General features: G+C 37.2%; 1 protein-coding gene across 1 annotated transcript in view; it reads left to right on the plus strand.

Moving 5' to 3' along the window:
• Nucleotides 1-11,859, plus strand: part of FBXL7 (F-box and leucine rich repeat protein 7) — a 443,070-nt gene extending 431,211 nt beyond the window's left edge. Inside the window, exons 3-4 of the mRNA XM_053714602.1 lie at nt 1,497-2,108; nt 9,990-11,859. Coding sequence (XP_053570577.1) covers nt 1,497-2,108; nt 9,990-10,726 — 1,349 coding nt within the window. The 3' untranslated portion in view covers nt 10,727-11,859. The remainder of the gene's footprint in view (nt 1-1,496; nt 2,109-9,989) is intronic.
• The last annotated feature ends 537 nt before the right edge of the window (nt 11,860-12,396 follow it).

Consider the following 12,396-nt stretch of genomic DNA (forward strand, 5'->3'; position numbering starts at 1 on the left):
TGACAATTTTGAGAGGGGCCTGGAACCTATATCCCTCACTTCCCATTGACTTACATTATAAACTGGGTTTCAATTTACAACGGTTTAACCCCGGCGTAAACTGAGGGTTTAATGTTATTTTAACTGTCAGCTTTAAACACCTGAGATTATATAAAAGGTTCTAGAAATAATAACACTTTTTAGAAAATTTTACTTAAAGGGACATTTTAGCTCAAAATGTAATTCCCAATTAAGGGCTAGATAACAAGAGGACTGCAATCGTTTGCAGCCAAGCGATAAAGGGTATATTGCGAGGGTTTGCGCTTATCTGGCTTACTGCCCGTATTACAAGTTGAAAGTAAACATGATCGCGTGAGCGCAATTGGGATTTATGATAGAATCATTATCGTGACTTTCACAAAACTAAAAATGATCACAAAACACATCACAAACACATTACAGAGTACACTTACACTCATAATAACATCATCTAATAAAAATTATTAAAAAAAAACATTTAAGAAAAGTTATAAAGGCTGAAAAATATGAGGTCTCAAGTTGTTAGAAAGAAAAAAAATGGCAAAGGGATTTAACATAGAGATACATACATATACATGTCTAAATATAATATATAATATAATAGAACATATTATGTGATGTAAAGAACAACAGAATATGAAATATTTATATTTTTATGTTGGTTTAGCGCAAATAAGAGTATGCAGTTGTGTTTGCTCGAGAGTGAGTTAGATTTTTTCCCCCTTTTTTTTCTCCATTGACTTCTATAGGGAAATATGTGACCACGCACACAATATTCTAACTTCGGATTTTTGCACTAGTCGGGTTACCGCTAGAGCGAAAACAGTTTACTTTCAACTTGTAATACCAGCGCAACCTGACTAGTGCAAAAATCTTAATTCTAACGGAAGTGCAAAATACCTCTCCATTTGTAATCTAGCCCTCAATATTTAATTATGCATAATGAATAATGGAGAAAAAAACTAAGCAATGCATTATTATTTTTTTGCCTATTTTTTGTGTTAAAATTGTAGTTTCCCTCCCCTCTAGAGAGGCCGAAGTTCATTCCATAACATGCAGAACCCTGATACTCCTAGAAGCTGCAAAATATTTTTGGGCTTGTGCAGGAGCACATTTATATATCTCCCTAACTGGCCAATACAAAGATAGTAGACTGAAGAGGCTTTTCAAGGGGTGTGTCCCGAGAATGTAAAGCAATAATTATTTTTCTAATAAAAATGTTTAAATGCTTTTAAAACATGTATGTTATATGCAGCTTTTTTTTCCATTTTGTGAATATTTCTTAATCATAAATATACAATTTACTTTAATGTCCCTTTAATTTGCACTAAAGCTGATTCCATTAATTTGCACTTTAGCTTATTTTTTTGCCATAATATTAATTACAACCACAAAAAGTTGTTTAAGAATGATTAACATCCATAATCTTTCTTGATATTCACGTTTTAATTTCTTTTATCTTGTTTTGTTTTTTCCAGACTCGGACCTGAGTATGCGAACACTGAGCACACCAAGTCCTGCACTCATATGTCCCTCAAATTTGCACAACTTTCAGAATGGGAGAGGTTCCTCCACATCTTCCTCCTCTATCACTGGAGAGACAGTTGCAATAGTTCATTCACCACCCCCCACACGCCTGACCCATCCTCTAATACGTGTTGCATCTAAGCACCAAAAGGAACAGGCCAACACTGACCGTCTGCCTGATCAGTGCATCATCCAGATATTCTCTTACTTGCCAACTAACCAACTATGCCGCTGTGCTCGGGTATGCCGAAGGTGGTATAACCTGGCATGGGACCCTCGACTGTGGAGGACTATTCGGCTGACTGGAGAAACTATAAATGTGGACAGGGCTTTAAAGGTGCTGACCCGTAGACTTTGTCAGGACACACCCAACGTCTGTCTGATGTTGGAGACAGTAATTGTTAGTGGCTGCAGGCGGCTCACAGATAGAGGACTTTATATCATCGCCCAATGTTGCCCAGAACTGAGGAGGCTAGAGGTTTCCAACTGTTACAACATCTCCAATGAGGCTGTCTTTGATGTGGTATCGCTGTGTCCGAATCTGGAGCACTTAGATGTGTCAGGTAATTAAAAACATTCTATCATTATTTTTTCTTCCTATTAAATATTACTGAAGTGTATTCTTGTAGGTTTGCACCCTGCTGACGCAATGTAGTCTATTTAGTAGAATGATAGGATACATTTTCAATATATTTATTCCCTTGTACATTACCATGATAAGCTCAGTGTATTAAGCTGTGTACGCAGCTGTTGAGCCCCTGTGAAGCAGGTTTGAACATGAGAACCGGTTTTCTGCAATGTAAGAAGCAGCGGTTACCCAACTGCTGCCTCTTACCCTCTCGCCACCTCTGAAGTGACGAACATAAAACAACCAGAACAAGTTCTTTAGGGATGATTGACAGATTGAAGGCAGCAACGTTACACGCAGGGCCGGATTTACATCTCAGGTGCCTGTAGGCACAAAAACCTGAAGCGCCCCCCTTCCCCCCCCCAAAAAAAAAGTGGAAAAAAAATTAGGACTTTTTTTATTATTATTTAGGACAACTAAAAATAAATATTAGATGTAAAATTATATTTTCCCTTTTATGGAGATATACAAATACACACACCAATTGCAATATTTGTTGTAATGGAAGCTACACCAAAAATCAATATTCACTTGACTCAAATGGCCATACAATTTCTATTATGTATAACAAAAACAAATCATGTTAAACTTTTAATGCAAAATATTCTAAAGAAAACCCTATTTAAAGGGACATAAAATGTGACAGTTTGCTAGAGCATTTTAATATTGCACTAGTGCTTGCACAGAAGTGTGTTAGCCTCTTGCAAAAGAGTTAAACACATAGTCAATGTCAGTTCTGAGACAGCAATACACATCTGTGCAGACCCAGATGGGCTCATATGACATGTTTATTGACAAGCCATTAGTGTATTGCTTTTCTGGAGATGACTTTGACTATGTGCTTAACATTTTGTTGGAGTTAAAAACAGTTTTGTGTAAACAATAGCAATATTAAAACTAGCAGCATGCAAGCTCATCAGCAACCTGTGCAGCCAGTGAAAGAAAACATAAAATGTAGGTATTTTTTCTACTACATGAAAAAAATCTTGTGAACTCTGATATTTTTGGTACAAATACACACAGATGTTACATTTATTTTGTTCTGAAATATAAATATAATATGATGTTGCTCTCAAAGGAAAACATGGAATGTTGTAGATTATATGTAATCTAGGGGTCAACAAATGTGTTTAAAATTAGAAATTCAATTTACCACAATACAAAAATACCACACTTACTTGATAAAAGAACAGATTAACAATTTTTTTATGTGAAGTGTGTGTATGTATATATATATATATATATATATATATATATATACACATACATATACATACATACAAACAAATATGCCATGTGAGTGGTTTACACACATACACATTTTACAGCCTTATAGTCTACAAACTTTGTTGTCAAAGTGCCCTAAAGGCTGTAAAATTTGTAAATTACAATTGGCAGTTTGTAATAAAGAGCAGAGCAGCTAGTCCCACATAACCTCCACACCTCCAAGGCCTTTATAGAACAAAAACATTTATCCTGAACCAGAATTTAACCCCCTGGCTATAAAAATGCCCTACAGCACATAACAAGTGAATACGCCAACCCTCTCTGGTAGCCAAGGGGTTAAATTGTGCTCTGCTTGTTATGTTGTCATTCTAGGCAGCATTAGAAGCCTTGTACAGTCCTAACCTGTTGTTTTGAAGCTTTCATTCCTCAACAAAAAGTGTCTGCTACACATCACCATGAAGCTTGGCTGTGTGAGGCAACAGAAGTACATAAAATAAAAGTGAAACTAAACATGCCTGGCGAAAATGGGAGGGGTTTAGTTTTAATATTTGCCCCTCTGTCCTTCATGGCTCCCTCAACTGCTGTAACATATTCCCAATAAACACTCGACTCTGTAAGCACCTGGCAGCACAATTCTTACTAAAATTAATGCCCTCACAAAAAAAATTTTTTATTTTTTTTAATTACTGACAGACAGGCGCCCCTCACTGCAAGGCGCCTGTAGGTACATGCCTACTGTGCCTAATGGGAAATCCGGCCCTGGTTACACGCGCAAGTGCTAGTGTAATGATACATCCAGGCAGTGGGCATACAATGTCTGCTGCCCATTCGCTGTAAAGCAGGGCGGACAGTTTCACAAGTCAGCTTTGTACATGGGGCTGATATTTGCCTATTTTATGACCCTTGATCCCATTGCAATTATATTGCACTACCAGATGGAAATGCATTCATCTCTTTAAAGGGAAAGTAATTCTCACCTATAAAAGTGTATGAAGGAGCCATGAATAGTACAAGCAGAAAGTACATTAAATGAAAATCATACTGATGTGACAAAAATCACATTAATTGCCTGCAGGTAATAGGATAAAAGAAGCTCTCTTAAGATATCAAAAGAAGAGAGTCAAAATTAAGGGGCATGTTTTTTGTTTGTTTTTTATTTGTAGCAAATTAACGTTCATTGTGTAGGTTTTTAACTTGGGCATATGGATGATGCACTTTTTTGCTTTTGCATAATATTCTCTATTGAGAGCTGATTAGTTCACACACTATTACATACCCAATAATACGTATTCCCTCACAGCTATGGGCTTAAAGTGATTGTAACCTTTAAGTATTTGCTGCCTAATATATAAAATTACTATAAAAAACAGGGGCACTTTCATTAATTATTTTTTTAAGACGTTTCTTTTCTAAAATATAATTTCTAATCATTGAAAGTGACACTGTTTTCTATAGTAATTGTATATACTAGCCAGCAAATACTTAAATTTTACAATCACTTTAAGTCCTAGATAAAATTCAATGGCATTAGTAGATTTGACTCTCCGTGGCTCCATCATTAGGTATGTAACAGTAGCAGACCTACTCAACAGTGCCCTGGTACAAAACTTTATATACAATAGTAATATTATGCATGCTTCTCTGTATAATAATTTCAGTATATATATATATATATATATATATATATATATATATATATTCATTAAAATTATGGGGGGAGATAAAAAACTGAAATTAAAATCCTCCATGTCTCAAAATTAAATCAATGTAAATATTTGCAAAGGAAATTAGTACATCTAGGCAAGATTCCCCGCTAAAACAGTATTTTGAAGCAAAAAAAATGAGAATTTGCATATCTAATTTGCATATCTTACCCAGAATTCTCTTGTGCATTGGTAACATTGTATATTAAGTATTTCTGGGAAAAAGCAAGCGGGGAATCTTGCCTAGATGTGCTAATTTCCTATGCAAATATTTACATTTATATATATATATATATATATATATATATACACACACACACACACACACACACACACACACACACACATATATACATACATACATAATGGTGATAATAAGCATTCTGCCCTTTATAATTATACTGATTATTTATATTCTGTCAGTGAACATACCGCACTGCATAATGATGTGAGTATCTATACACTGATGAGTATGCTGCACACAGTATAATGATGATCAGAATCTATACACAGATAATGATCACATTGGTACATGCCTATGTATATATAGACTGGGTGCTATGGGCCCCGCTAGCGCTTGGGCCCTGCTGCTGCCACTACACCTGCTTCACCAATGGTAGTAACACTCATGGTATGTAACAAACAATACACTTTTGGAGTAGTTATATTGAACTCTCAGACTAGTTGTTATTATAACTAGTGATCAGTAACTGAGGGAAGAAGGTGTCTGTGAGAATAAAATAAATAGAATTGCCTCTTAAGAAACAAATATATGTTTATTACTGTATGTCTGTCTTTTTTGATTAATTCAAACTGCATTCATGATTCAGACAGAGAATACAATTTTAAACAACTTTCTAATTTGCTTCTATTATCTAATCTGTTTCATTCTCTCGGTATCATTTGTTGAAGGAGCAGCTATGCACTACTGGTTTCTAACTGAACACATGGGTGAGCCAATCACAATCAATATATATTTGCAGCCGCCCACCAATCAACAGCTAGGACCTAGGTTCTCTGCTGCTCATGAGCTTGCCTAGATAAACCTTTCAGCAAAGGATAACAAGAGAAGGAAGCAAATTAAATAATAGAAGTAAATTGTAAATTTGTTTAAAATTGTATTCTCTATCTGAATCATGAAAGAAAATATTTGGGTTTCATGTCCCTTTAAGTAGATTTTCTTAACACAATGAGCTTGATGCCCCCTGTTTCTGGCGAGCCTTCAGGCTCGCCGGAAACACAAGATATGAAGCAGCAGGCTAAAGACCGCTGCTCCATAACCTGTCCGCCTGCTCTGAGGAGGCGGACAGCGATCGCCAGAAATCAACCCGATCTCATAGGATCGGGTTGATTGACACCCCCTGCTAGCGGCCGGTTGGCCGGTGCTGGTGCAATGATGAATGCCAAGAGCGTATGCTGTCGGCATTTATCGATGTGCAACGGTCATGATCCGCAATATCAGATCATGTCCGCTTGCACAGCCTTAAATAGGCTCCATAGTGTTTAATCAGTGTCCCTTCCACAACTGAACGTTGGGTGTCTGCAAAATGATATGGGTTCAAAAAGGTATATAGATGCCTGGTTTTCACCACAAAATTTCAGAAGAAGAGAAGGTAATTCGTATTAATAGATCCCAATCACAGCCACAGTATGACATAAAAGCTAAACAATAATTTCATGTGTAATTTACTTTTTTGTATCAAGAGAGATTAAAAGTATTGTATACAAGGCTGGGTCTATAATTGGACTAGATGGAACCGTGGGACCCATGCAGAATTTGACAGGTGTGGAACATGAGAAGGGCATTTTCTGGCTAATAATAGTTTTTAAGACAAATGACTCTCATATGAGTCAATCAGATGGTTATCAGCATGCTTTTGTGTCTCTTGACCTTTAATCTTTGAGACTGCTGACTATGGTTTAGACTGTAATGGATATAGATTTGAGGGGCACATCATTTTATTCTAGGACTCAGGCCTCACCGTGTCTTAAGCTGGTGCTGATTATGGGGGATATTTATCAAAGGTCTGGCGGACTTGCAGGGCCGCCACTAGAAATTTTGGGGCCCCTGACTTAACCATTGATCAGGCCCCCCCCCCCCTTGACATGTGCAATTTTTGACCAAGTGACTAAAACGTATATGCACTTTATTTTTAAGTGTCTATTTAGACTTGAAAATGTTATAAAGGTAGTAACATACAAACGCACAGACACACTCATACACTAAAACACACACTCACACATAAGGATTCACATATAGACACTCTAGCAGACATGAAAAGAAACACACTCAGACACAGACACCCAAACAGACACTCAGCCTTTGTTTACATTGACCTGACAAGTAATGAGGTAGACTACAGTTTTGTAAAAAAATGAGATTTAAAAAACAAAATATGGAGTTCTGATTATCTTTTTGTAAAGGAAGATGCCAACTAAATGATGACAACAGCATGCAGTGGCTGAAAGGAAGTGCCCTGAACTGCCTAAACAATAATTTAAAGGTTAAATGATGGATTGGTGACTTCCGTAAAGATCTCATTAGTCTCAAAGTCTGTAGAAAGATGTGAATAATCAGTAGTAAGGTCAAAATTTCCTAAAAAGGAACAGACAATGGACACACACACACAAACACAAACTTGCACATACACCCAAGGAAACACTGACAGAGACAGCCTCAGAAAACACACAAAGACATACACACACACAGAGACACTGACAGAAAACACACAAAGCCATACACACACCCTTACAGAGACACCCACAGAAAACACACACCCTCACAGAGATATCCACAGAAAACACAGACATACATACACACACACACCCTTACAGAGACATCCACAGAAAACACAGACATACACACCCACCCTCACAGAGGGATCCAGAGAAAATACACAAATACAAACATACCCTCACCCTCACAGAGACACCCATAGAAAAATCTCAAAGACATATGCACACACCCTCACAGACATTCACAGAAAATGCACAAAGACATACACACCCACCCTCACAGAGACCCACATAAATAAAATACATACACACTCATAGAGACACAAACCAAAGCACAAAGACATAAACACAGACACCCACAGAAACACTCACAGGAGGAAACATTTATGCACCTTGCATCCCCTAAATCAACAGTGTGTGACATGCATGATACAAAAAATTGCAGAAATTAAGAGATCACTTTTTAAATAACCATATTTGTAAATGTGTAAACAAGAATAATTCTGCGAATTCAAAATTGTACATTAATGATCTGGGTAGATAGCTAGATGAAGAAAAGTACTTTTAAAAGGTTGACATATGTTTGTTTGTTTTTTCCCCATTTTCCCCAACCAAGAGCACCACTTCAAATATAGTGTACAAATGTTCCCATGATCTGTCAGCTGTACTTATGGATTTTGAAAATGCTGTACTCTATATGGTCTTGGTGAAACCATAAGCTGTGGTACTCATACCATTAGATCTGGTTAAATGCAGGATATAGGCTTGTTGTTATGTATTTCAAAATTAAGTCAGCTGTAGTGTAAACTGAACAGTTTTAAGTTAACCTGTCTCATTTCAAACACTGAGCAATCTTAGTCTGAGAGTATAACATTTTATGCAGATGTAAAAATCTTAGATAAAATGTCTCCTTGCATCTGGAAAGTCCTTGCATAAAGGGGCAGTAAACTGGAATCTGCCAAAAGGGCACCTACCATTTGTGTATTGAGGAGGAAACATTTCTGCATGGTTTTAAATATAGAATTTCTACAGCATTGTCAAATAATCATAAATACACTGCTGCTAAAAAAAATTGTTTTTATGGACCCCTGGCCCCACCAAACAACTACTACCACACTGAAGTTGTCACACTGAATTAAGTCCTACCTCCTCTGCAAATGAAAGTGATCTGCCGTCTGACTCAGGCACACACTGTACAAACAAAGCGCCAAGTCTGTCTCACACTGTGCATAGTGGTTTAGTGCACACTCACAAATCCTCTCAAATGCTAATACTTTACTCATTGTAATAACATTTCCCATGCTCAATTAGCACTCTGCTGTAGTACCCACTGGTGGATGCCAAAATTAAAAAAAAAAAATTTTTTTTTTTTTTTTAGTTCTTGACTCATGGGGCCCCTGACAGGAGTCACCCCTGTCACCCCCTGATGGCGGCCCTGCGGACCTGATCCGACAGTGCGGATCAGGTTCACCAGACCTCGCTGAATGCAGAGATCAATACGCTCTCCATATTCATCATTGCACCAGAAGCTTTTGTGAGCTGCTGGTGCAACGCCTCCCCCTGCAGGCCAGCAGGGAGGTGTCAATCAACCTGATCGTACTCGATCGGGTTGATTTTCGGCAATGTCTGTCCGACAGAGCAGGCGGACAGGGTTATGGAGCAGCGGTCTTTAGACCGCTGCTTCATAACTGGTGTTTCTGGCGAGCCTGCATGCTCGCCAGAAACACGGGCCCTCAAACTCCATCCGGAGCTTGATAAATGGGCCCCTATGTATCAACATATGCACATGCATGTACACTCACACACATGCGCACACTCAAAGGCTGGCAAGCTAGTACGCAGATTATATATATATAGATATATATATATATATACACACACACATACACATGCACAAACACTGAATGTGCTTAGAGTCCCTAAAATATAAATTATTTCTGCTTTTAAAGGTGAGGAAACATTTTAAATTGATAACCAGACCAAGTTTTGTGTTCATTAAAAAAAAAAAAAGTGTGTGTGTATGGGGGGGGGGGGGGTAAATGTAGAATAAAGTTACAGTAAAGTACATGATAGATAAGAAGGTTTTTAAAGCAACTCAGATATTCTATATAATAAATCCGAAGATTCTAAACATCATTTTCTCTCCATAGGTTGTTCTAAGGTAACCTGTATCAGCCTAACCCGTGAGGCTTCCATCAAGCTGTCCCCAATGCACGGCAAACAGATATCCATTCGCTATTTGGATATGACAGATTGTTTTGTCCTGGAGGATGAAGGTCTGCACACCATTGCAGCACACTGCACTCAGTTAACTCATCTATACCTGCGTCGCTGCATCCGCATTACTGACGAAGGCCTCCGATACATCATGATATACTGCACGTCCATCAAGGAACTTAGTGTAAGTGACTGCCGCTTTGTAAGTGACTTTGGCATGCGTGAGATTGCAAAGCTGGAGTCTCGCTTGCGGTACTTGAGCATAGCCCACTGTGGTAGGATTACAGATGTGGGTATACGTTACATTGCCAAGTACTGTAGCAAGCTGCGTTACCTCAATGCACGAGGATGTGAAGGCATCACAGACCATGGGGTAGAGTACCTTGCCAAAAATTGCACAAAACTCAAGTCATTGGACATTGGAAAGTGCCCTTTAGTGTCTGACATTGGTCTGGAGTTTTTGGCTCTGAACTGCTTTAACTTAAAGCGTTTGAGTCTGAAGTCATGTGAGAGCATTACTGGACAGGGACTGCAAATCGTTGCTGCCAATTGTTTTGACCTTCAGATGCTCAATGTGCAGGATTGTGAAGTCTCCGTAGATTCTCTAAGATTTGTCAAACGTCATTGCAAGCGTTGTATTATTGAACATACAAATCCTGCCTTTTTCTGACTGAACATATGTTGGGAAAAAAAAAAAATATGTCTTAATTATCTAGAATCCTATCTTAAAAACCGTGAAACGATGACTAAAAGACATATATACATGTACAACAAATTATCTTTATGATTTTCAGCTTTTTAACATGTGTAGAAGGAATAAGCAAGCCTTATTTGTGTAATTATTTCAATCTACAACCCAAATAACTAGCAACAGAGGCCATGTAATTAACGTGCATTAACCATTAATGCATAATATGCGTGTTTGTGATTACACAGATGAAAGAAATTTGTGTTTTTATACATCTGAATGTCAGTATGTAACAAAAATGTTTTGTCTATGTCTGTTTATAATACAGAAAATATCTCCAATTGTTTTTTTCTATGCATTGAATGAGTGTAAAAAATGACTGGGGGGAAACTCTAGCAACTTAAGTGCAGGTGGCACTTGTCTTTATGCTATTGGACAAAACTTTACCAGAGTGGTTACTACTCATCATGATACCTTACTATTCAGTGAATGCACATCACTTCTGTCACAGATTGCAAGAATGTTTTCGCTCCAATATGGTGGAATCAAGTATGAAGATCTGGAGCTTGACCAATCTGCACCAATAAAGGGTTAAAATAAGAAAGTCGCTTTGACGAGAGCTGCTCGCACAGAAAGAAAAACAATATCATGGTGAGCAGTAACCATGCCATTGTAGTTTGTGCCCAGTAATTAAATGTCCCTTTAAAATGACAATGTAATAATATTACATTGATAGTAAAAGTTGTTAAAAAAGAAAAAAAATACATCTTTTTTAAAGTTCTTTGTATACCATAAAGTACTGACTTAATAAGCCTTTTCCCTTGTACTTTTTAAATAAAGGAAAATGCTGATAGACCAAAGTGTATCACCTTCTGCACCTTACTTACTATCTCATTATTAGGAATCAACTCATTACGTCTTTGTTATATACACATTTATTTTATTTATATAGAACATTTGATTTACTTTTCAAATAAACTAATGATGTAAATATAGGTGTTTTTTCCCTATAAAGTAATTTGGCAAATATATTAAACTATTTTGGTATTTTATTTCCCCAGGAATTTTGTAATACCCTTAAAACGCCTATATAATAAACATAATTACATGCTCTAGTCTGTTACAGGAAGTTAATTTAAGACTAGCGACCCTGCACCTCTATGAGTTTTACCCATGCAAAGGTAGTTACAATACTGTTGCTGACCCAGTTGTGATGATATAATGGTCCTTTAAAGGGACAGTGAACACTTTGTAATTACAAGCCATTTCTGTTGTGTTGCTAAAGAATAACATATCAGTCAAGTCTAAACACTTTAAAGCAAATACTGCAATCATTTTTCAACACCCAAACTTTACTCACTGTTTGTCTTTTTTGGAGGAGCCAATCTGGGCTTTACTCTGCAGACAACAAGGCTAGCCACAGTGATATAGTTAGTATAAAGTACTCTGTTTTGCAGTTGTTATCAGTTAAAGGGATAGTAACTTTCATGATTCAGATAGAGCATGCCATTTTAAGCAACTTTCTAATTTACTCATATTATCAATTTTTCTTTGTTTTCTTGCTATCTTTATTTAAAAAGCAGGAATGTAAGCTTAGAAGCCAGCCCATTTTTGGTTCCTCACTTGGGTTGCACTTGCTGATTGGTGGCTAA

Source organism: Bombina bombina, chromosome 5 (genome assembly GCF_027579735.1).
Source record: "Bombina bombina isolate aBomBom1 chromosome 5, aBomBom1.pri, whole genome shotgun sequence".
Lineage (NCBI taxonomy): Eukaryota > Metazoa > Chordata > Amphibia > Anura > Bombinatoridae > Bombina > Bombina bombina.